This window comes from Uloborus diversus, unplaced genomic scaffold (genome assembly GCF_026930045.1).
Source record: "Uloborus diversus isolate 005 unplaced genomic scaffold, Udiv.v.3.1 scaffold_14, whole genome shotgun sequence".
Taxonomy (NCBI): Eukaryota; Metazoa; Arthropoda; class Arachnida; order Araneae; family Uloboridae; genus Uloborus; species Uloborus diversus.
Genome location: NW_026558098.1, coordinates 8,419,075 through 8,446,259, shown reverse-complemented (window position 1 = coordinate 8,446,259; position 27,185 = coordinate 8,419,075). Strand labels below are relative to the sequence as shown.

At 36.2% G+C, this 27,185-nt stretch overlaps 1 protein-coding gene across 1 annotated transcript in view; it reads left to right on the top strand.

Moving 5' to 3' along the window:
• Nucleotides 1-27,185, top strand: part of LOC129232912 (zinc finger protein 271-like) — a 67,630-nt gene that overhangs the window by 2,287 nt on the left and 38,158 nt on the right. The window contains exons 2-4 of the mRNA XM_054867014.1: nucleotides 4,024-4,037; nucleotides 7,379-7,461; nucleotides 18,404-18,587. Coding sequence (XP_054722989.1) covers nucleotides 4,024-4,037; nucleotides 7,379-7,461; nucleotides 18,404-18,587 — 281 coding nt within the window. The remainder of the gene's footprint in view (nucleotides 1-4,023; nucleotides 4,038-7,378; nucleotides 7,462-18,403; nucleotides 18,588-27,185) is intronic.

The window sequence follows — 27,185 nt, the reverse complement described above, 5'->3', positions numbered from 1 at the left end:
AATTCAAGTTCAGATGGGGTGGTGGACCAAGACTCCTTATCTGTATAAAAGACAGTGAATACACGCTCAAAATTCGTACGAAAATTCACGCTGTTTGTTTTTTAACAAAAATATTGCTAGATGTTAAAAAAGTTTTTTCTCTGAAATTCTGTTTGGTTCTTGAAATACTCAAAGAGTAAAATGTCAGCAAGACATCATTTGAGTATCTACGATCGTGGACGAGCGGTTGGACGACTGGAAGCAGGTCAAAGTGTCACCACTGTGCTTGCTGCAATGGGTGTATCAAAAAGTGCCATCTCCCGATTAAAGAACCGCTGAAGGTGGAAATGTTTTGCAAAAGCATACCGGGGGTCGTGGTAGGAGCACCACACCTTCAGTGTTGGCCCTCGGGAAAAGGACCAACGGATGTGGAATGGTAAGCAGGGCCGATCCTAGGGTGTCGGCCGCGCGTGTGCAAAGACCTAATGTGCCGCCCCTGAAGAGCAATTTGCATGTTTTAACTATAACGCCCGTATAAATCTTTCTTCAAATTTCTGTATCAAGTTCTAATTTAAAAAATAAAAACAAGAAAGATGAAATTATGTAAAAAGTTTGAAAAAGCTCCTTAGGTACAATTTATATCTTTGAAGAAAGTAATAGGTACAAAAAATTTACTAATCGTAAAAACGCATTTTATAGCCTGTCTTTGGTGACATCAGAGGAAAGACGGAAGAGGGAGAAACGAGGGGGCGGGGGGGGGGATCGCCCCCAGAAAATATTCGAAATTTGCGTATGAAAAATAGCTGTAATTAATCTTTGGTTGTGTTTGGTTGCAAGTTGCAAGGACAAAAGAGTCGGGAACATTCAAGCTCCATGGAGAAATTTTCAATATTGACGTCAAAAATTGCAATTTTAGGAAATTTTTCGAGACTTGAGGGAAAAGTACTGTTGGAGTTCTTTCCTAAAATTCTTTCAAAATTGATGCTAAATTGCAGCTATTTTTTGTAAAGTTTAGAAAAGATCGGCGCTCTTCCGGAAAATTTTCTGAAACGGAAGTTTTAAACAAGCAATTTTGGGTTATCTTTGTTGACGTTGCTGGAGGGAGGGAGATTCGGTCGTCTCCTACCGAAAGTTTTCAAAATTGAAGATTAAAACTCAAATTTAGGCTGTCTTTGGTGACGGTAGGGGGTCTGGCATCTTTCCTCTGGTAATTTATCGGCATTATTGTTTTAAAAACACATTTTTCGCTAGATTTGGACACGATAGGGGAAACGGAAAAATATTCCGAACTGAGAAAAATATTTTTCGGAATTAAAATCAATTTTAGGCTATTTTTGTGAAGGAAGGGTTTTGGGGCTCTAAAAAGCGCAATTTTGTGCTATCTTTGGTGACGTTAAGGAAACCGAGAAGCTTCAGCGGATCTTTCTGAATATTTTTCGATATTAATATCTGAAAAATACAACTAAAGACGTGTCTCCGATTGATGGGGAATGCCAGATGCCCTAGCGCCGTGAAAATTTATGCAAGCCATCCGGAATGTTTTAGAAATGGAAGTCCCAAAATCGTATTTTAGGCATTGTTTGATAACGTTGGGACAAAGAGCGGTTGGGGATTCAGTGTGCCCTCAAGAACTGTTTTTTGAAACTGAAGTCAATTTCAGGCTAGTTTAGGCAGGAAGGGTTTGGTGGCTTCACGGAACCACCTAAAAACGAAAGTTTGAGCTAAAGTGATTACGTTGGAGAAAAGGGGGATCCGCGGTATTTCCCCCAAAGTTCTTCGAAACTGATGATTGAAAAACTCAATTTTAGTTTGTTTTTGAATACGTTAAGTGAGAGGGGGTAGGATTGGGGGCCTCTCTAGAGACGCTAATTCAGATCATCTTTGGTAGCAATCTTAGGGAATGAATTTCAGGGTCCTCTACCGTAAAAATTTCAAAAAAGAAATTCGAAAAATACCATTGAGCAATTTTTGAAGACGTTAGGAAGGGCTGTTCCCAGAAAAGACATTTTGGAGTCACCATTTTTAGACTATGTTTGATTACATTAAGGTAGAAAGGGTGAATAAGAGACTTCATTGGATCCTTAAAATCGGTGGTTCAACCAGCGAAATTTTACAGAATTAAAGTCCTAAAAACGCAGTTTGAGGCCTTCGTTAGTCTCGTCAATTCATCCTTTTGGATCTTCGTTTTGGAGTTACACTTAAAATTTGTAATCCGGGGCAAGGGCCCTGTCCTCCTACCTGATCTGAAACCGGGCAGTTCATTCGTGATTTTAATTAGATAAAAAAATTGCTGTAAAGGGGGAAAATTAAACATTTTTGTTCGTTAATTATATATGTTTGACTCTCAGGGGAGTCGCAATTTTTCATTGTCTCTCCAATCTCCACGCATCCACGACTGCTGAACCCAGAATTTGTTGTTTGAAATACTTGAGAGAGTATTCTATCAGCATAGTTTTTTTTTAAACATAAAATATGTCTTTATTGTTAAGGGTCAATAACAGCTTGGGAGACTGGGGATTAGCATTAGAGCCCCTCCCCTGTATCCATGCCTGATTACCAGTTCTGTCACAAATTTTGCAACCAAATGAAGCATGTGAGTAAAGAGTTGATGTTAATGGATAATGGAGCAACACAATATGCTCTAACATTCCATTTTTCTTATTATGCAATGCTGTTGGAAAATTGGCACTTTGATAATTGAACATTTAAAATTCTGCATAGTTATTCGACTTATATATGTTATCTTGAGAAATTCTTGAGGAATTTTGCTTGATTAAAAGTACTATATGATGCGGCCTGCGGCCGCCCCTTGCTTTGGCCGCCCTTGTGCGGTGCACACTCTGCACACCTGCTAGGATCGGCCCTGATGGTAAGGTTGGGAGAAATGAAGCAATGGAAACTGAATTTCAATTTAAACAACATTTTATTTAAAACATATGTATATGTGTAAACAGGAAAAATGAACATTCAACATTTATAAAATCAAATCCCCATAAACAAATTAAATATATTTCCCCCCAACATATATCAACAAGAAATATCACTTTATTCGTTTTCTCTAAATTTCAGTTCTAAAACGTCCTCAATCAACAACCCTAAACAGCATGCCACATTTCCAAGAAAAACTATTGGAAAAATTTCATACCCTTGTAAGTCCACTCACAAGCACTTGGCACACAAAACATGAAGGCCACATCCCTCAATAGGATGAACTTTTGAGTTGAAAAGAACCACACGTCCACTCGTGGACGACAGACCATCCTCTGTCAATGGTCACTGCATTCCAGGCACACCCATACCACAGTACAGGATTCCTCACCATATGCAGTACAGGAAATTATTTACCTGGTTTCTTTGCCAAACAGGAGAACATTCAGTAGTAGAGTCTCTTAGAGGTCACCTCACCATTCGAAGAAATGCCTCTCACCCTACACTGAACCCGTACGGTCCGACCAGCTCGGAACGTAGGATGAGCAGCTTCGGTCCTCCGGTCCTGTTAAGCCTATTTCAATACATCAACTCTTTCTTTTTAAATTTTAATTCTATAAAACCGCCTTCCAAGCATAGGGTACTGTTTCAGAACTTATCCTGCACCTCAGGCAGGCAAAACGAACTTTAATTTCCCATTTCTTGAACAAACTTCCACGTCCCCTGCGTGGACAAATCAACCAGAGCTCACAAGCTCACATCAAAACAAACCGTCTGCAAAACGGAAGGAAATCATAAGAGAGCGATTGATCGATTGACTTTCTTTTTAAACTATCACTGCTACCCTGACGCAATGACGTGACGTCATCAAAATTTGCATATACTGCCTCTCAAAGCAACTCAACACAGTTACTACTTTAACTGTTGCTATTTTTAATTATCTTCTTTACTGCTTTCAGCAGAAAGATCCTCAACTCCGAGTTCTGACATGACGTCACGTCCGCCGATGGGCGAAACACGTGATCGACTTGTTGGGTGTTTAGACACTTTGGGACTTTATACGCCTGCCGGATAATTTACGTCTTTTAAGACCGGGAATCTATTTTTCTCAGATAGGTTTGAATTTACAGGTAAGTTTTAAACAATTTAAAATACATTTAAGCTTTTTACGAATCTCTCCAAGAACCAAATACTGGCTTTTGCCAACATTCAGAGGATCGCTATGTACCCAGCTAGCACACGAACATTGGTCCAACGTTATCATATTACATTGGACCAGCGTCGGCATCTTACGTCGGAACGTACCTTAAAACGGTACGTCGGAAAACGGTTATCTAACCGTTGGTTATTGGTTAGTTTCAAACGTTATTCTAATGTAAAATACAACTGTAAACTAACCATTTAAAAACGTAATTTCGATGTAAAAAGCAACGCTTAACCAACATTTTCTAATGTTGTTCCAATGTAAAACACAACAGTAAACTAACAATTTCCAAACGTAATTTTGATGTAAAAAAACAATGCTTAACCTACATTTTCTAACGTTATTCCACTATGAATTTCAACGCTAAACCAACTATCTACCGATGTTATCTACTTTAACTGTAGCATTTCATTAATAAAATAAGTATTACGAGGTGCTCTTAGAAGAGCGAGTGTAAAGAATAATTTTTCAGTCATATTAACATAAAATGATAAAGTGGCTGAATTTGACATACAATTTATCATTTCCCTATCATTTACAAACGTTTCAATAAAATATGAACAAAAATTTTAGATATTGATAATTCTTACCTTTTATTTTTCGGAATAATTACTCGAAAATTATCTTCATAAGCATACATTAGTTTCTTTTTTTCTTTTTCAGGATATATTAATTACCAGCAAGGTTATTCTTAAGACAGAATAGAATTTTTGACTTTAAAATTCTGCCGTGAAAAATAACCCAGCTTGTTTGAAGGTTCAATTTTGCTTTGACCTGAAATAAGAATTAAAAATAAATAAATAAATAAAACATACGCATACACATTCAGTTAGTAAATCTTCATAACAATTAAAATGACGTGGGTTGAACTTGAATATCATGAAAAGTACTTATTTTATTGTTTTGCCGAACTATTATACTCTCCCATTTCATTCAAAAGTTCATGTTCATTGATTTTTTTTTTTTTTCATTTTATTTTTAGCGATGGAATTTTAATGTATTTTATCCTTCAAAGAAAAAAGTTCATTCAAAGACACAATTTTATTTCTATGGTAAATTGCACGTGTAATTTGTATGATTAGCAAACTATTTTTTATTATTGGGCGTTTAAATTACCGAAGTTAAACTAAGAAACAACACGAAATTTTGAAACGAATTCTAAGCATTCACGAAAATTCTCTAGAAAACTAGTTAAAGCATCCATCAAAAAAAAAAAAAAAAATCAGTTCGAATACGCAAAAATTTTAAGAATTTCAATTTATCGGAGACCCTCCCCCCCATAAAAAGAGAAAATACCCCTAGAAACAGCCTCCCCCTAAAACCCCCTGCCAAAACAAATTTGTAGAAAAAATTCAAGCAGTTTAAAACGAAATTATCTGGGCCTGCACAGCTACAATGATTTGTCAAGCTTGGAAAACGAATAAAAGTAGAATGCATTTAATAATCACACACACACACACACACACAAATCTTTTATCTTAGTTTTAAATTTATTGAAAGAAAGAAAAATAGTTGGAAAAATGAATTGATTTACTTTGGAAGACTTGAGTACTTGCGAGGGTTGAATACGCCGTGAACAAGTACGACACGTGTGAATGTGTATGTGACCCTGGAATGAAAAAGAAAATGGCTGTGCCCCCATGCCCCCGGCGCACTCCTCCCTCGCCCCTTTCAAATCCTGGGTCTCAACAAGACGGCAGAGGCGGGGGGGGGGGGGGCTTATGGGACGCATTACGCACGCTTCGCAGAACGCGCAAATCAGCAACGAGCTTGCAATAAATGGGCGTAAATGTGAAACAGGTTTGAAGGTTAGAAATTAGTTGGGAATGCGTTTAGTCGGATATAGGTTAGTTTTAAACCATCCTCCGATGCTTCGAATGATCGGATGAGCGTATGAAAAAAACCAATATCTAACCAAAACATATTTCCAACCATTGCGATGCATTTTCAACCTTTCTCCGACGTAAATCCGATGGTTTGTGCTACCTGGGTAGCCCTCGTGGCAAAAAGGAACAGAAATTTCACTCCTGGACAGATAGCTGCAAATCTAACAACCGCTACCGGTACGCATGTTTCTGCGAGAACCATCTCACGGAGAGTAAAATAATGTCGGTTTGTATGCACGGAAGCGCGTACGTTGCATCCGACTTCAACCACGCCATCGTCGAAAGAGATTACGCTGGTGTAAGGAACATGTTGGTGGGATCATCAAAATTGATCTAGACTGATGTTCTCTGACGAATCTCGTTTCAGTGTGATAAGTGATTCTGGTCACCAACTACTGTAGAGAGAGCATGGAAGAAGTTATGCACAAAAATTTGTTTGCGAACGTGAGGGTTTGTGCCCAGGCGTCATGGTGTGGGCAGGCATCATGCACAATGGCAGAACACAGCTTCACATTTTTGAATAAGAAAGCGGTACGTCGCGAATGTATTGCAGAGATGTTATGCTGGACCATGTTCATCTTTTTAGGGGGCTGTCGGTCTAGATTTTCTCTTTACGGACGACGATAAACGACCACACCGGAGCATTGAAGTGTCAGACACACTGCAAAGTGAAAGTATGCAGTGACCTGCTTAGTTTCCCCGACTTATATTCAATTGAACTTGCCTGGGAGGCTCTTGGCAGACGTGTTGCGCGAAGAACCGTCCCTCCCAGAACAGTACAAGAACTCAAATCCGCATTGAGAGAGGAGTGGGAAAACGTCCTCCAAGCACTCCTCATTAATTAGTGGGGAGTATGGAAAACAGATGTAAATATTGCATCAGTGTCCCTGGTAATCATACATCATATTAAGGTACTCATGTCTCCATCATTCTGACCTAGATAATTGTTTTGGTGTTGTATGAAAATCATCGTAGTAGGATTATTTTTTTATTTTTAAGTTTTTACTTCATTAATGTAGTAATGTCTGTATTATTTTGTACGTATAATAAAGGCACATCCTCCCTACTAACTATATATTTCGTTCTGTTTCTTTAATCACTATCTATTCTTTACTATTCCAAAAAACGTAATTGTTCCTCAGCAATTGTCAAGCAGTGTATATATATATATATATATATATATATATATATATATAATTAAACCTCATTAATATCTATATTTATGCATTACAAGTATTGCAGTAAATACGAATTGTTGATTACACCGCTTTAGCACAGTTTTGGACAGTTTCGGACGATTTTGGACAGTTTTTGACGGTAAAAACCACCTGTCCTGTCCTAAACCAGTGTTGGACAGTCCAAAACCCAACCTTGCTTCAAGGACACCTGAAAACACACTTGAGAGTTCATACCGGCGAAAAGCCGCATTCCTGTGAACTGTGTTCTAAGACTTTTTCTGAACCAGTGAACCTGAAAAGGCACTTGGCAATCCACACAGCGAAAAACAACGTTCCCATGTAGTTTGTTCTGAATAATTTCTTAACTAGCAAGTCTGAGATGACACTTGAGAAAAAATCATATTGCTGTGAAGTTTGATCTTAATATTTTTATCATCTAGAATTTCTATGTCGACACTGGAGCGTCCCTAATGACGCCAAAAATTTATTTCTGTATTGTAAGAAATTTTCTCAATTAGCAAAATACACTTGAAAACGTGTTCTGATAAAAACTACTTCCGTAAAATTTGTTCTAAAGAATTTTCTCGTTCAGGAACCCTTATTAAAAATTAAAAAAAAAAACGCTTAAGAGTCTGCTCTGGTTTAAAATCATGTTAGGGAGAAGTTTGCTCTTAATAGTTTTCTTAGTTAGCAAACGTAAAAGCACACTTAGAGGTTCCATGAGGTGAAATCATGTTCTAGTTAGAATTTCCAGTAAACGTGGAAAATTTGTTTGAAGAACTTTTCTGCAGATGAAACATTTGCAATGAACTTTGGACTCTGTTACGTTTATTTTTATTTGATGTAAAGGAAATATTTGAACTGGATTAACATTGATTCGAATGCCCAGTAATACTTGGCATAACACTGAATAAAAGTCCGTAAAATTCATTAACTGCTTAGTAATTATACTCGTATGTCTGTGTTTTCAGAATTTAGTCAAACAGCAAAGAAATTGTGGTACTAAGGCTTTTCTTAAAATTCTGTGAATTCACAAGAAAATGCTAATGTTACTTTCGGGGGGGAGGGGAGGATTTAGTTAATGTTCTTAAAATTCGGTAAATTCGCAATACATAAAATAACGTCCGTATTTTTTGGGAATTTTTCGAATTTTTGGCATACCTTCAGTAAATTAGTTTCCTTATAAGCTTTGTAAAATGCCGAAAAGCGGAGAAATCGCCTATGTTGCCACCTGAAGCCTATTACTAGTAAATCTAGCTTTTTTTTCTCTACTTTTCGTGAAAATATTTGATGAAAGAAAATACATATATCCTTAATTATAGACGGTTCTGATGTTTAATTTATTGTAGAGGATCTCTTTAAAAAAAACGGCAAGTAAATGAATGAGAATTTGTAAATAAATATTCAAGTTTCGTACGCTCCTGCAGAGCTTTAAAAAGTGCTTGAGGGAAAAAAGTTCATTTTCAATTGCTTGAAAAACTTGAAAATTTTTGAAAGGTTTCTTACTGCTTGAATTCTTTCAAAAACACTGGACTGTGCTTCAAATATTTTGAAAAATATTTCATCAGTGCAATTTTCTCAACATGTTTTTAAAATGCAACATCGCGAAAAATTGCTTCCTGTGTTTTGAGATATCAGTCTTTTTGCATGTTGCATCTTGTAAATATGTTGATATTCTTGATGATCGGAAGTTTTTTTATATATGTCACCTTAAATTAGCTTATTTTGTGTTTTATTTCAATAGATAATAAACAAATATATTTTCGAGACATTGAAGTTACTCGGACTTCGCGGAAAATTACGTTTCGTATTTGAAATTTCAATCTTTTTATATTTATAATATTTGTGAAATAGTTTAATATTTTGGGTAATTGGGTGTTATTTTTGCCTATGCCACTTTAGATTAGCATATTTTATGTTTAATTTTAGTAAATAATGAATGAACCTTTTTTTTTTCTTGGTGGAAGGAATCAGAATTTTTGCGTTATAAAATGAACCAAACCTATGTTTCATATTTCAGCTTTCTTGTCTTGATAGTTTTGGCTGTTCGTTGTCGGTCAGGATAAGCTATTTACGTAGCGGGTGTTTAGAAAATGAGTATACATATGAAAAAATTGATCATACACGGAATAATGTATGTAGATCGGTAAAAATTGGCACACACGTTTGGAATGACATGAGGTTTTATTTTAACCACGAAAAAAAAATTATGTTTAGCGATGGATGTTATCTTTTAGCACCCCTATTGATGTCAGCAATCGTGGTAGACTTCACGTCAGGTTTCCCTAAAGCCAAAATAATCACATGGAGTGAGATGTAGGACGTGGGAGGTCAAGCATGGCAAAAGTGGCGGCTCAGCACGCGTTCATCACCAAATGCAAGAGATCTTTCACCAGTCGAGCAGTATGGGATGGATCGCCATCTTACATAAATAGCCTTCGCATTTTTTTTTTTTTCGTGGTTACAGTAAAACTCCGTGTTGTTTCAAGAATTTTTGTCAATTTTTACTTCTCCACATACATTCTATTTATTATTACATTTTCGAATGTATACTCATTTTCTTATTGTTCGGCATACATATAGGGTTTTCTGAAATAGACTATTTTCAGAAAATTATAACAGGAAAACGGTTAATGATTAAAAAAAAAAAACTCTTGCAGGAAATTCATGTGGAGGGCAATATTTTTTTTTCCAAATTTTAGTTAAAAAATGTTTTAAAAATTCGCTGCACATAGTAAGCCTGTAAGTCAAACAAAAGGATTGAAATTCACCGATTTTTCCTCCGATTGGCGACATGTGCTTGCAGCCGACAGTTGCCATTTTGAAAATATTGTTGTGTACTTTTGTTCATTGAACGCATTTTTCGAAAAATTATGATGCAATTTTCTTTTTTTTTTTTTTAAGTATGGGCTTACTATCTGCAGCGCCATCTATTATAAAATTTTTAAAGTAAAATGTAGAACTCAGGGGGAAAATAATTACGGCCCAGCGCAGAATTTGAATTTTCTACAAGTTTTTTTTTTTTTTAATCATTTACCGTTATCTTGTTATAAATTTTTGAGAACAGTCAAGTCTTTTTTTTTTTCAGGACACCCTTGTACAATAAGGTGATTCAAAAAAAAATTTTTTTCAGCTAGAGTCCAGGACACCCCCTATTTTTTTTTAGACTTACTAATAGTATTATGCTGTAAAAGTTTTAACTTCTTACTCAAATTTTAAGAGGATGCTCAATGACTCCTTATTTTAACATTAGCCGTAGCATAGAAAAGGCCACAAATTTAGAAACATTTAATTTCCCCATTTTTTTTTTTGTAGGTAATTATTTTATTCCAATGTATATGCATATTACTAATGTATATTATAATATGTAGCGTTGTTTTTTCAGTTCAATGTATTTTTTAACCCCTCTCCCCATACTTATGAAGTTTGGGGGAGGGGGTTGAGCTCCCTCTTTCAGTTGAAATAGGAAGCTAAAATTCTTCCAGTATATTGCTATCCACAAGTCTAAAAATAATGAGGGGTGTCCTGTTATCTAGGAGAAAAATTTTTTTGCATGTATTTTTGAACCACCCTATTGTTCAATAGATATCAAGTTTTTTTTTAAATTTCCATTTTGCTCGCTCTCGAATGAATATTGATTTTTTTTTCAACCCGACCACACGTGGATACATGCCTAAGAACGTATAGGCACCTGAAGAATCCATTTTGACTATACCTGAGTCAATTACAACGAGTTTTCTCGTGACGTCCGTATTTACGTATGTATGTGTGTATGTATCTCGCATAACTCAAGAACGGTATGTCCCAGAAAGCTGAAATTTGGCACATAGACTCCAAGTGGGGTCTTATTGTGCTCCTTTTATTTTGGTTGCATTCGGATGTTCCAAAGGGTTTCTTTTACATCTTTTTGGGGTAAAATCATTGTTAATTTCAATGTAAACACAAACAGTGCTATAATTTGGCAAACACTTGGCAATATATCGCCAAGATTTTGGTCGCCAAGTTTTGTCACCAACTTGGCGATTATTTTGGCGTTTTTTTTTTCTTTCTTCCTTTTTTTTTAAAAAATCTGGTTTGAATTAGCCATATTTAGAGAGTTAACCATTGAATCACATTAAAACTGCCAATATTGGGGAAATTTATCTGTATAAAACGTTTTCCTTGCTTCGGCTCGCAACAGACTTGGAATGAAAGTATTTAAAGTGTTTTTTTGCTCACTCCGAGGCATTATTATCTTTAAATTGGAGTAAAAAGAAGTCATGTGATGCACACATCAGCTCGTTTTTCAGAAAATTATTTCTTTAGATAAAGCTCACCATGATTCTGCGTCAGTTTTTTCTGCGCTGAAAAGGCAAGAAAGTGCTCCATGAGTTAACGGAGAACACTTGCTTGTGCCTGGAAATGTGTTGAGTTTCACCAACTATATATTACTGAGAACGAGAGAGATTTTTTTTTAATGAACGTTGGTTTGCATTTACAAAAACTGAATTTACCCATTTTTTATCATTCTGCTCAAAAAAATTGGGAGTGAGACCGCCCCCTCTAGCCCCCCCCCCTATTTGCCGCCCCTGGTCAATAGTTGGAGACCATATAAATGCTGTTGCGGGCAGGGCCTGATTACCGCACAGGCCAAATAGGCTTGAGCCTGGGGCCTGATCTTCGTAAGGGGCCCCAAATTACTTAAAGAATGACGCATAGTATTAAACCTATATAAAAAGTACATATATTTTTAAAATAGTAATATTAAAATGACTTGTTAAGTGGGGGAAAAACTTCCTTAAATGATAATTTTTATTCATTTTACAAGTAGCGAATTTACCATGTCACACTTATCGAGGGACACAGAAGTTGATTCATAAGAGCACATGATAAATGATTTACATAGTTCTGTGACAGACAATGAGGTCCCCAAAAATGCATTCCGAGGCTCCCCAAACCTGTAAATCATCCACTGAATTCCGCCGCAGAGTCTTCAAGGGACCACCAAATTAATGTGGGCCTAGGGCCTCACTTTTAGTTAGACGAGCCTTGGGTGCGGACGTGTACAGTGAACTCTTTTCTTTTTATGTTCCTATTGGCACTGCGTTCGATGGTGAGGTAAAAGCTACACACATGGCTCTTGATCAATTGAAGTACCGTGATTACAAATGTAGGTGATGTGTCGTCTTGTTGGATTCTCAAGCGGGCTATTGAGGAGATAGCATCGATAAAGATCTGAAAGTCACACGAAGTTCCTGAATGTCGCAGTTTTATCAACGATCTACTGCAGCGAAACATAAAAGTGGTGTTGCCGTGCATCCCAGCTCACAGCGGGAGTAAGGGAAACGAGCTCACTGATGCTGTAGCAAAGAAAGGGTCTTACTGTTACTCAAATATCAAATGAACCGTTCTCATTTAATGCAATAAAATCATGTATCGGAAAGAAGTCAACTGATGGTTTTGGCAAAGACTTAAAACGTTGGAGCAAACACAAAGTTTGGTTTACAAACACCGATTTTGTCCCAAAAACACCATAAGTAGAGTCAGTGGCCATTCTTCCACTTTTTATTGGCCATGACTGTTTGTCAAAGCATCTTCAGCGTTTGAGGATTGTTGAGAGCCCCATGTCCTTTTTGTACTTCAAATCAAGTAATAGACATTCGCCCCCTACCCACTTGCACTAAGCTTTTCGGACGGAGCCCATACGACCGTTATTGGGAGGCAAGAGAGCGTATAGGCAGCTAACATTTTACTATATTCCTTGTTCTGTGTATTGTGTTTGTATTTTATATTTTGTTCTTTGTCACTTCATCTTGCTGCCAACCATTGGAAATAAAATTTTTAAAAAATTCTCATTCTATTAAGACAACTGAATATTCTCAGAAAAAATTTATTTAATGTTAAAAAAAAATGCTGCATGTTTCCCTCTTTTTTTCTATTTGATAGCATTGCAGTTGAAATGCATGGATTGAAAACGTTTATGCTGTCATGCTGCTACTTTTAGTAGGAGAACATGGGGCAAAGTGGAATAGCGATGCAAAGTGAAATGGTGAAATACTTTGCTTTTAGCTCCATCTATCTCGTATTATTTTAACTATGTAGTACCATATGTAGTCTATTCCAGCCAGGAAAACAATGCCGCCGAGGATTGAAGCATTTGGTAATATACGCAATTTTGAAAAAAAAAAGGGTACTCATATTGTAGTATTTTGTTGTAAGTCAAAAATTATTTTTGTTACTATAAAATGACTAAGTTCTTGTTATTAACATTTTAAGTATCAATTGTGATCTCCTACTATTCAATGCAGTATTAATTTAGTTAATATAAGGCTAATTTGTATTTTAAATAAATTGTACAATTAGTCAAGTACATGCGGGGATAAGTGAAATAGTTAGATTTATTTTCTCACTCAATCATTTAATATAAATCACTTAAGTTTGCATTTAGTAATAAATTCATTTAATTTTTTTTTATTTAGTAATTCACTTATTTATTCATTTGTTCACTTATTTTCTAATTCATTTATTCTTTTACTCACTCATTTATTTTTCTTTACACATAAATTGATTTATTCATTTAATTATTCGTTTATTGTTTCATTGTATTTTCCTTTATTCATTCAACCTTTTATTTACTGATTCTTTCGATCAAAAATATGCTTTATAATCGAATAGAAAATATTTCATCAGAAAAATATTTTATTTTTCTCTTTGCCCCATGAAAAATAAAGTGAAAATTTTCCACTTTTTTTTTTTGAAGACTGAAATTTACTGCCAAAAATAAAACATAATGCTTCAATGCAAGTTTTATCATAAAATACAATGTTCTTTCTTTAAGTACTGTCATTTTCAAAGCAAATTTCCATTTTTTTCATTTTGAAAAAAACTCAGTCATCTTAACCATTTGACTTTGCCCCACATTCCCCTACTTTATTTTTCTAACGCGGACTTTAGCCATGGTGGAAAATTAAAAGGTCATTTGGTCTAACTATACAGGATGTTCCGTTTTAACCTGTAAGACCTTTATTTTCGCAACCGTTGGTCCTCGATGTATACTTCCAATTGCAAAAATGTTCAAAATCAGATGCACAGTTAAAAAATAAAAATAAGTAAAAAATACAAAATTTAACTTTTTATACGGACCCTAGGTCCCCTAACTTATATTTAGGGAAATAGTCTCCATTAAAAAAAAAATTCCAACCCAAAAAGTTGGAAAGTAGTGTTCACCGAGATATGAAACGCAGCGTTTTGTGACTTCTGCACCACATTTCCCTCGCCGTCAATAACACCTTTTGGAGGAAAATATAGCGGTTAACAAGTGTTTAACGTTTTTATGTGTGCATAGTGTGGTTTTTGAAATTGTTCGAGGTTTTATAGTATGTTTTTGCGTATCACTGCATTACATTTGAATTTATTTTTGAAGAGCAATGAAAAATATAAATACCTTCTTTTTCTTGATTTGGACGACCTGTCATTCTTCTAAAAGGGCGATAAGTTACAATCTCATCTTCTGTATGGTCCCTTAAAACTTTGAACTAGAATATCTCCTTGAGTTTTGGTCGTACAAATGTGAAGTGTTTTGTGTCAGTAATAGTTTTTAATGGAGATTATTTCTCTAAATATTAGTTAGGGGATCTAGGGAATCTTCCCCGTATTATTAATTTTATCTGAAACATGAGCTTAAAATTCGAATTGAAAAAGAACATAATTGAACTTTTGCAATTTCAGCTTTATTATTTTTAAAGATTAATTTTTAGTTGAAGATGAAATTTGAGTGATTCATCTTCCAAACATTTTTGAGTTGAATAAAATTTCGGAATGTGGTTGTTACGTTGCAAATCTTGTGAGTCGTTCAGGGACGTACGTCTCGTCCATTGACACGAACTTACTGAGCCCATTTTCACTACCATTGACCAACATGTTGTTCACGTGATAATTTTATAGCTTTTTGTATAAAAAATATCCTTTCTCTTCCACAAAGCTAACGGACTTAAAAGAGGTTAATTCATGACCCTTTCTCTTAGAGCAATTCTGATTTTTTAATGCTCTAGAAAAATGTTTGGTCATCTGAAAAATACAGGGTGACAAAAAATAATTTAGACATACATAATACACTATAACTTTAATGCTAATGAAAATATTACGACCAAATTTCAAAATAAATATGAGTACATTATTTCGTCTAATATATTTACAAATTTTCATAGTGGCTATACCTTTAGGATTAATACAGAGCATTAAACGTGTCACAAAATGTTCGGCTCTGGGCCGCAACTCACTTACTGATAGATTATCCCATGCTTTGGCATAAGGATTTATTTTGGGATGCTAAAGTTTTATGAGGTTTAGCACACACTCTTGTTTCCACGATGAATCTAACAGAATAATCCATTGAGTTCAAATCTGGGGAATACGTTTGCCATTCTTGAGCTCAAATGAAGTCCGGAAAATTAGTCTTGTATCAGTCTTGAGTGCCTTTAGCTCTGTGTGCAAGTGTGGAACCCTGTTGGAAGGTCCATCTTTTGTTTCCAAAGAACTTTTGCGGGCCGTGGTAGCCCGATCGGTAGAGTGTCGGATTCGGGGCCGGAGGGTCCTGGGTTCGAACCTCGATCGTCGAAGACCCACCGTCGTCATTAAAGGGGACTGGGCGACGTTAAATATGCTCGTGGTCTCAATGTCCTCCAAGTGAAACGATACCTCTGGGGGTGCTAGCACCAGGTAGCTATTAGCTCCTGGACTAGTTCTAAATTCTCATTAACTGTTCGATCCGGTGATGGTGCTGCCATCTATCGGTATATAAAATAATGGAGGCAAGGCACTTAGTATGCAGTCCTCGACATAAATACAGTTGTAGTCAATTGTGACTCTGAATAGGAATAGGAAGAACTTTTGCGACCGAGGTGAGACAACATTTTCCAAAATGCATTTGCGATACGTTTTTTGACTAATTTCATCCCTTAATCAAGAAAAACAAGTGTTCTTTTTCCACTAGCACATATTCCACCCTAAACCATTAGATTGCAGTCGTTGCCTCAGTTCAACAGAGCAAGAAGGTCCTGGAGACAAGGTTGTGTGCCAAACTTACTAAAAGTTTGGCATCCATAATGAAATCCTTATGCACGAATGCAAGGGATGGGACAAAATATCAGTAAGCGAGTTGCGGCCCAGATTCGAAAATTTTGTGAGACGTTTAAAGCTCTATGTTAACCCTAAAGGTAGCCACTTTGAAAATTTTTAAATATACAACCTCCATATATCGAACTTCCACATATCAAAATTTTCTATATATCGAAATCCCAGAAAATTTCTATGTTCATTACTTAGAAAAATTGTTTCTATATATCGAAAATATCTCTATATATCGAATTTTTTTTAGAGACATTTATAGATTTTTTTTCCTTTTTAGACTGTTTGTCTCATGAAAAATAAAGGTTAGGGGAGAAAATTATGTTCACTAAAGGTTGCTACGAAACTCAAAAGGAATCTGGGGTTGAGGGGTGGGTAGATAGATCGTTGTTTCGTTCTACAATTCTTAAATTCCTTCAAGTTTGTTTCAAATATCTTAGTTGTAACCAGTAAAATTGTAAAATCAGTTTCAATTCATCCATTTTTTCTATTGATTACCGTTCCTAGTCGTTTTAGCTGCAGTAAAAATCATTCAAGTTACGTAGATTAATTTTTTACTTTTCTCTCGATGTGTCAAAAAGGAAAATCCCCTAATGTTGCAGATCAAGTTGAATTGCCGAAGAATGGAGATGTATGAAGGGGCAAAAATGTAATTTCTGTTACTTTTTTAATTATTAACTTTCATTTAATCCGATGCTCGTATAAATTAGAAATTAGGTTTCATACACGAAAATTAGCTTTAATTTTAATGTTTTAGGAGATTTTTAGGATAAAATAAGATCGTTTCTAAATATCGAAATTTCTATATATCGAATTTTTTTCGGCAATTTGCTACTTCGATATATGGAGGTCCGACTATTTGACAAAATAATGTATTCATATTTATTTTGGGGTTTGGTCGCAATATTTTCATTAACACAAAAGTTATGGTGCATTATGTGTGTCTAAGGTATTTCTCGTCACTCTGTATTTAATTTATCATTCAACTTTGACTTTAAAATGTAATACGTAGTAAATAAAATGAAAGTGGAAAAAATGTTCCAATGTGTCCTATGCGTAGCGAGAATATTACAATGGAGCTATTTGAGATAACTACATTGTTTAAGGTCTGCATGACCCCAGGGGCTACGTCGGTCTCAAAAGGGTTCATCTCAAAGCAAGAAAAAAATTGGAGGTGCATGAGATACAAGTAAGGTCATTTAAAGGCCCATTTAAGGAAGTTATTGCAGAAATGTAGGCCCTCTTTTAATCAGAGTTGGTTGATTTGAATCAAGTGATTTAAAGGAAAAAAAAAAAACATTGACTTAAATCTTTTCAAAAAAATTTTTTTATTTAGTTTGCAATTTTTGAATGAGGTGTTCTCAACATATAATATGTTGCTTTTACGCTCTTAGCTTTAATTAACACTGCTGCATATGTCCGTATCAAAAATCTTCTGTGTCTGTGTGACAGAGTTCAACAATTCGAACCTCTCTCTAATTATTTCTTCGGAATCGTGCAATATTCCTGTTTATTTTCAAAAATTAAATAACGAGCCTGGGTCAAATTTCAACTTCTAATACTCTAATATGGTTATGAAACTTATGATCTTTTAAACTAACACTCTTCTGTCTCGCCTCGCCAGTGGACATCTGAAAAGTCTCACTTTCTCTGGAAGTGCCAAGAGGTTCCCCATCTGCCCTAAATGCCAACAAGACCAGGCATCACCACAGCCTATCTTGAGCTGCCTGGGATTGGAATGGAACGACATATTCGACAGTCCACTGCTTGTGTCAGATTTCATAAGGGTCAACGGCTTCATCGATTTGGTCTGACTCCGTCAGACCAAAGGGAGATTAAAAACAACAACATGATCTTTTAATATAAGTGTTGAGCAGCAATGTTAAACCCTCTCTACCTCTGGTTCTAGTAATGATTTTACACGGGTTCCGGGCCAGAGCCCACTTTACCTTATGTCTGTGGAGGGGGGGGGGGTGATGGGAGTTCACAAAAGGACATGAGATGAGCCTAGAAGAAATGGAAGAGACAAAAGAAGAGGGGGTCGCTGCAACCTTGCAGAAGCCATGGAAGTTGGAGCTTAGGCAAATCCCTTGCCTTTTTAGGAAGGTCCTTAATTTGTCCAGGAGATCGTGGATAGGATCCCGTTCAGTTTTCTTATGAGTAACCTTCGAAGCTGGGGGTGTCGTGGTCCTGCTCACGGAGACATGCTCGCCAGAGCAGGTGGCACATCTGGAAGGTTCATCATGGTTCTTCTGACACATCCTACTATCATGAGGTCCAGCACATCTGCAGCACTTGGGCGGAAGAGTGCAGTTTATGGCTGTGCGATGGAACCACTGGCACTTAAAACACTGCACATGGACTAATTTCTCTCGGTTTTAATGCTCCACTCCGATTCTGAAGTAGGATAACTTCTTGAGAAGAAAAATGTCTTGAGCCTTGGGTTGATTTTCGAGAAGCACAAGAAAAAGGGGGATGGGTACAAAGTCCTTGTTACGTCCTTTGTGCAACTGGATCTCTTTCCGTATGAGGTAGTTAAGTCCTTCTAGCTCCGCTTGAATTTCATCCAAGGGAAAGTTGATTGATAGTCCTCGTACTACCGCCGTAACAGGTCGCTCAGCTTCGGGGCGAGATTTGGAGTAAGGTACGTTCTTTTATTTGACGGTGGTTTTTATGATTTCGAAATAATCGGAATTTTCCGGTTGGATATGTAGAGTGGCTCCTGTGACATCGATGTTGGTTTTGGTGTTTTTCTATAGTTCGTCTAGCAGGGCAGTCGGCTCCTCTACGCCCGGCAATGCTTATTTAGGCTTCCGGGGTTTTCTTTTTTTAACAATTCCCTTGCTGGATTTCTCCGCCAGGGCCTTGAGTGGAGGGGCAGTCTTCCCTACTGAGGGATTGAAGAACGGCTGCTCTTTCAGTTCGGCTTGGAAGCATTCGTCCACGAGATATTTATAGAGCTTGATAAATTTGCATGAAGAATCACGGTTTCTGAGGCACCAGAAGAAACAAAATTATCCAATCCGATGATTTTGTCCATCAACTTTTTGTTGATGGGGGGGGGGGCATACTGCATTTACGAGATCATTCCTGACGAAGACGTATTTCTCCTCTAGAATTAAAAACTTGGGCTTGTTATCTAAAGCTATACACTCTTCCTCCATATCGCTTACCGAGGGCGGAAGAGGTGCTTTACTAGCAGCTACTTTGCTGACGGGGGCAACCCCCACCGGCCTTGAGAAAGGCCGCTTTTCACTGCTAGCTCCACTGACCCAGGGACCTTTTAGCCTCTTTGGGACTGTTCTTACAGCCTCGATTAGAAGCCAAACTTCTGACGTCATCTCTCGGCTCGTACACTGTAGCGTTGTGTATTTTCAGAGCTGCAACCTTTGAAAATCCAAAATCGTAGCAGAATTTTTCGGCGGGACGGGGGGAGGGGCGTGGCCGCTGCTTCAGAATCAAATAGTGATGAATTGTCAACAGTATAATGAACAAAATGATACTGAATGAATTTCAAATATGATGCAGAAAATATTAATACGGAAGAAAAGATTTATACTGAATATTTTAAGATGATAAATGCTTGATTATTAGCTGTACCTTTCATCCGGTCAGCATGTCGTTTTGAAGTAACATGCTTGCGGCTATCATCACGACCACCATGTTCAACTGAAAAATCGCTATTGCAAACAATACATCTTACAGGCAAATAGCACGGGGCATGTTAGAGGGCCCATTGAAGCCGGAGGCGACGATGGTTGAAAGTTTAGGGAATCCTGTATAGGGGAATCCTTGCGTGCAGAGCACCGGTGAAGTAGACGTCGACGAGTAGCAAGTGTGACACACGTAGCCGTACAACGCTGTGCCAGCATAAAGCCCTGGTTTCCTAGAAGCGAAATCACCGAGCTTTGATGTCGCTGCTCGGCGTGACGCTGAAATCAAAGTCAAGTGATTCCGGCGTGCCACTCACAACGCCGATTTTGCTCGGGCGCGCATGCGCAGAAGAATCAAGTTTTCCTCTCAGCGAGAAGCGACGCCGAAGGTCGGCGATTCCCTCCTAGGAAACCAATGCTTAAGAAAGGACGCTGTACGATCCGTCACAGCTAGGCGGGTAAAGCCCTGGTTTCCTAGAAGCGAATCGCCGATCTTCGACGCCGCTCTTCGCCGTGACGCTGAAATCAAAGTCAAGTGGATTTCGGCGTGGCCATTCACGACGTCCATTTAGCTCGGGTGCGCATGCGCAGAAGAATCAAGTTTTCGCCTCGGCGAGGCGCGACGCTGACGATCAGCATGTTCGCACCTAGGAAACCAAGGCTTTAGGTGTCGATCGTTCCGTGGCGTCGTTCGGTTACTTTGGTTGGTGGCTAATTTCGTTATTCTCTGTCCATCTTTTTCAAATACGCATCACAGTTGAGGCATTACGCCACGTGCGGGCACTGATTTCTCTATACGTAGGTCCACCTTCACGCATGCCGATCATGCGGCCCCTTTCGAACTCTGTTACTTAAACGCATGACGCTCTGCGTTTGGGGCGCGGCATATTGAGTACTAGAGATACATCTACCATCGGCAGAAGATCTTATACTGATTTCGATAAACCTTTACAGCCCTTTATAGGGCCGAGTCTACGCCGCATTTCAGAGAGCATTTTTCGGTCCACACATGCGCGACGTCTCCGTAATTCTAATCATATGCATATCTTATCCTGCTGTTAATTTCCTGTACATTTGTATAATTCCTTCTTGGTGTTCAATTTTCGCAAACATGAGTGTATGAAATGGCTAATGTCAGTTATCTCAAAAATAGTGGGTGATAGCGACAAGCAGTCTGCATATCAGCAAGTCTCAATTGTCTTAAAACAAGTGTTGGGTACCAAGATATCCACTGAAACTCTTTTTTTTTTTGTTTATCAGTGTTATTATTTATCACTTTTTGGATGTAATACTACTGATAATTATTTTATGCTACTTTAATGTATTTCAGTGTTATTATTTATCTTTTATTTATTACTTTTTGGATGTAATACTGCTGATAATTAATTTATGCTACTTTAATATATTTAAAGTTTTAAGAACTTTTATATTGTTGATTTTGTCCAGAGTTCCTTCCACTTCAGCCAGCTTTTTCCAGTTATGGAAGTAATTGGTTTCTTCCGGAAGAAACCCAAAGCAAAATGTAAATATCAAGAAATTCTGTTTCAATTTTCTCAACCCGATCTGTTACGCAAATAGAGCTACAAGATAACTCATGCAGTCGCCAACTACACTAAAAAAATTGTAGACCAGGGAGAAAGTGAAAGGTATGGGTTTGTATTTCACTTACACGAGATGCGTTTTATTTCCACAATCCGTAACAAAACAGACTTTTAAAAATTTATGTACAGATATTTCTAAAAATTTATACATATTTGAAAACAAATGTCGTAATACCATAAAGAAATTCGGCATATGTCCAGTTAGACATTAAAGTAAAAAGGAAAACATACACTTAACCGAAACAAAAAAAGTTCAGCTTTAAATGAATATTAATGCCATAGCAAGCTCAATTTTAGTTCGATGTTCCATTTTCTTTTTTAACGCAAATTCCTTATTTCATTAGACAGAAAATTATCATATGTCGTCACCTCAGAGCAACACTAAGACATCTAATCCCAGAAATAACACTAAGATACTAAGTTGCTCTGACACGACGTAGTCTTTTTTCAGCATATTATTAATTCATATTAAATATACTGGGTGTTCCGTTTTAACATACAAAACCTCTATTTTCGCAACTGTTAGTCCTAGGTGCATACTTCCAATTGCAAAAATGTTCAAAATCAGTCGCGGAGTTAAGATATGGAAAGCTTGAAGCAAAAATAAAAATGAGACAAAAAATACAACATTTTACTTGTTATCCGGACCCTAGGTCCCCTAACTTATGTTTAGGGAAATAATCTTCATTGAAAAATATTACTAAGACAAAAAATTTGACATTTGTGCGACCAAAATTTAAGGAGATATCCGAGTTTTAAGGGACCATCTAGAAGATGAGATTAGAACTTATCGCTCTTTCAGAAGAATGATCGGTTGTAGAAGAAAAGGAACTAAGTATTTATATTTTTCATTGCTATTCAAAAATAAATGCAAATGTTATGCCATGATACGCAAATACACTCTTCAAAACCTCAACCAATTTGAAAAACCACACTCCATGCTCACATATAATTTTATAAACCCTTGTTAACTGCTATATTTCCCCCCAAAAGGTGTTACTGATGGCGAGGGAAAAGTGTTGTAAGTCACAAAAAGCTGCGTTTTATATCTCGGTGAATATTGGTCGTACTACTTTCCAACTTTTTGTGTTCGAATTATTTTTCACTAGAGATTACTTCCCTGAATGTAAGTTAGGGGACCTAGGGCCCGTATAAGAGTTAAATTTGGTATTTTTTGACTCATTTTTATTTTTTTTCAAACTTTCAATATCTTAACCCTGCATCTGATTTTAAACATTTTTGCAATAGGGAAGTTTCAACGCATTAAATGTTCATATTTTGGCTATTGGATATTGTTAATTGACCCTCAAAACTGAAAAATTCACCATCGCCGAATTTTAAAACACCGTGTTTGATTTTTAATGAATTTTTAAAAATCCACGCGCAAAAGTGCGCTCTTCTGAAACGTTACGAGCCTACGTCACAGGGCGCGAATGGGCAGCCTCCCGTCGAAGATTCCTTGTTTTCGCTAGGGACATTTTGAGCGCGCTGATATTTTTATTTTTTAGAAATTCAATAATCCTTTTGAACACACTATGGAGACCGGATTCGTTAAAGCACAATCTAAATAATCTTCCTCATGTAACATCAATGATGATATTCGAATATTTCCGAGAGGATGAGAGATTTAATGTTCCAGAAACGTGAGGAGTTAAATGCGAGGAGATAAGCCTTTTACGTTTCGCCTTCGAAGTCGAATGCGTGACCTTCGGCTTCTCCCCTATCGGAAGAGCGCATGACGTCACTTCCTATGCCATTTGACGTCACAAGCACTTGAACTTTAAAAAATAATTTAAAAAAAAACTACTTATCGTATCGCAAAATTTTTTTCACCTATGATGTTCATACATGTAACTTTATCATATAAAAATAAAATTGAAAAATCGAACACTTCCCTATTGGAAGTATGCATTTAGGACTAACGGTTGCGAAACTAGAGGTCTTGCAGGTTAAAACGGAACACCCTGTATATTACTGCACTGAACATAGTTCGCTAAAAAGGATTTTTTTTTCGAGTTAACTTCATGAATTCATAATTATTATTGAATGTTCCATAAAATGCAGTGGTATAACTTTATCAAAACAAGAGTGCAAGCAATTATAAAATATATTAATGTTTTATAATTGCATGATGTAACTGAAGTGAAAAAACACGAGGAATAAAACAGCTCGTGGGAGTTATCGAAGGTTCATGTCAAATCGAATAATAAGAGGCATTACAAAAAATAATTGTAGATATTTCTAAAAGCTGAAATTTTACATTTTTCATACCTGTTTTCATTTATTTTTATACTGTAGATGTAGATACGCTGCAGTTCACCAAAAAAAAAAAAAAAAAAACAAAGCAAAAGGCTGATCAATTGCCGCATACATAGATTTTAAGAAAAAAGAATAGAAAAAAAATATCTCAGTTAAGTTAATAATTTGCAATTAAGTTTTGTTAGTAAGGAAAAAAAGAAATAAAAGTCTCCATTTTAAAACATATAGATCAAGATTCTCCAAGCGATGGTTCTCGAGCATCTAAAATTTGACCAGATTTTACATGCATAAACCAACGAAGTCATAAGTAGCATGAATTTTTAACTACACGGCGAGAATCCTATGTAGTAACATTGTGGGAGCTTCCAATTGCACATATTCATATTAGGACGAATACAGTTATGCTCAATCCATTTGCATGAGTGTATTTGCATTTATTCATATATTTGCACTTACTCCCGGATTTTTAGGTTTTTGCTTTTAATTTTCAAATATTTGAACATAAGGAAACATTATGCATCATAATATAAAGTGAATGCACTTATTCTATGTAAATTTGCAGACGTGTGACATTTTTACTCATATATTTGCACTTTAATCCCCGAATTTTAGACATTTGCTTTTAATTTTCATATATTTAAATATAAGGAACCAATCTGCATCATAATATAAAGAATATACTTTCTAACAGTTTTTTTTTTTTTTTAAATGACGATGTGCACTTGTTCCGGGAGTGACCATACCCGCAACAAGCACAAATCTGTTTTTAAAGTAAAATTAGTTTTTTAGATAGTTGACACTTTACATGTATATTCAAATATATTAAAGTTAAAAGTCAAAAATCTAACGTTAAACAAATCTTGTATAGATCTTTTGTTCTATGTTTCACTAAAAATAAAAGAAAAAAACTAGCAAAGCAAAAAAAAAAAAAAAAAAACTAGATGAGAACTGGAAAAGATTCTTCATTCAACTAGGGACGTATTTGATATAAAATGTTACGAATAGTTAATAAATGGAATTTTTCAACGAATAACTATGGATTAATAAAAAATTTCAATGTCATAGAGAGCTACTGAAAAATGACAATTTTAAGTCATATTTTAAGTAATTTTTTTATTCAAATGTGTTAACTCAGTGATTAATAAATATTAGTGATTAATTAATATTAGTTCTGATGCTATGAGAGGAAATTGTCCGACATTCTGCCGATGCATTAAAGATTTGATGTAAAATTTGAAACGTGTTTTTAGGAATGTCATAAGAGCGCTTCTTTAAAAATATAGTTATCAGATTTGTTAATAAGTTTTATTACAAAAATGTTCTTGTAATTCCGACCATTATTTATGATGAGCTATCTCTATCCGTATAGTAGACCTCGAGTCTCAAAACATTTTCAAGCATGGCCCTGCGGTCAAAACTCAGGAAGGGTCTGATATAAATAATTCATTCAAGTTTCTGTCAATGTCATTACAAGAAAACTTACATCAATAGTTAACCATTCTTAAAGTAAATACCATGCAACAACCTCAAGTTCCAGCTTTTCATAATACCGGTTATACTAGTAATTGTAAAATTTGAAGATTTTGACAGGATAGTTCAAAAAAATGTTGAAACTGAAATGTTAAAAATTTGCCGAACCTGTAAATAACAATATTCCAAGTATATTGCAAATGTTTCAGCCGCCGAAAAGTTTTTCGGACAAAATGTTCACTTTTACACGAAATTTCCACTCATAACAATAGTTTTGCCGCAGCATGTCATCACTAGTATGTTTTCAAGTTTGTTAATTGGGAATATCCGTACAGAAAACTTCACTAGATTGCGATTTTTAACTTTTTTTCTTCTCAGGGTTCCTGGTGAAAATCCGTTTGAACAAACTCCACAGGAATGCAGTTTTTCACCAGAAGAGATTCTACAGCAAATTTACTAGCTGAGAAAATTTCTTAGTACACAGTAATATAGTTTGGGGCTATTATGGAATACACAGAGTTGATTCAGGTACATTAGATGAAAAGAAAGATTTTTTTCAACTATGATGTTCATACATGTTACTCTATCATACAAAAATAAAATTGAAAAAAATCGAAAATTTCCTTATTCCTGCTTGAAAAATTCTTTAGAACTAACTTCTCGCGAATACTCTTTTTCGCCGGAATGGATTGACAAGTGTTTTTTCAGCCTATCTAGTCGAGAATATTTCTTAGAACACACTTTACAGGAAAACGGCTTTTCGCCAGTATGAGTTATCAAGTGTTTTTTCATGTTTCCTAGTTGAGAAAATCCCTTAGAACACACCTCACAGGAATATGGCTTTTCGCCAGTATGGTTTCTCAAGTGTATTTTCAGTTGTGCGTGTCGAGAAAACTCCTTTGAACACAAATCACAGGAAAGTGGCTTCTTGCCAGAATGGGATAACAAGTGTACTTTCAGGTTCTCCGGATGAGGAAATTTTTTAGAACACACTTCACAGGCATATGGTTTTTCACCAGTATGGGATCTCATGTGTGATTTCAGTTGTCCTTTTCGTAAAAATTTCCTAGAACAAACTTCACAGGAAAATGGTTTTTCGCCGTCATGAATTCTCAAGTGTATTTTCAGGCTTGAAATGTGAGAAAAAGGCGTGGAACACACTTCGCAGGAAAATGGCTTTTCTCCAGTATGGGTTCTCGAGTGCATTTTCAGTTGTGCTTGTTGAGAAAATTCCTTAGAACACACTTTACAGGAGAATGGTTTTTCCCCAGAATGCGTTCTCAAGTGTTTGCGCAAATCTCCCTTTTGAGAAAACTCTTTTGAGCATACTGCACACGGAAATGGTTTTTCCCCAGTATGAATTCTCACGTGTCTCAACAGATTTCCCTTACTTGAAAATCCCTTAGAACAAACTTCACATATGAATGACTTTTCGCCAGTGTGGCTTCTCACGTGCAGCTTTAAATCAGAAACGAAAGCAAATGCCTTTGAACAGTATTCACACAAAAAATTAGATCCACGCTGGACCTCAGAATGATGTGCCATTGCGGAATGTCAGAAAATGCGTCTTTATAAAAGTCACAAGGTGATGGTTTTACGCAAAGATGGATTCTCAAAAATTCTTTCCATTATCAGAGTACAACAAAAAGGCCTTTTTTACGAAACCACAAAATCATATGAGGTTTTTAAAGAAAACATCTTTTTGTAGGCGCAGTAGTAAATTTCAACGGGTTTTGAAGAATATAAAACAGAACAGATTTTCTACATTAATAGATATGCTTAATTTTATTACACAAGCTGAGTGTTTTGAATCACGAGCCTAAAACACTTTTTTTTTTTTTCAGTTTTCCAATGAGCCGTTTGCTATGACTGTCAAATTGGAATGAAGATATGTTCCAAGTTTGACACAAACTAAATTACTT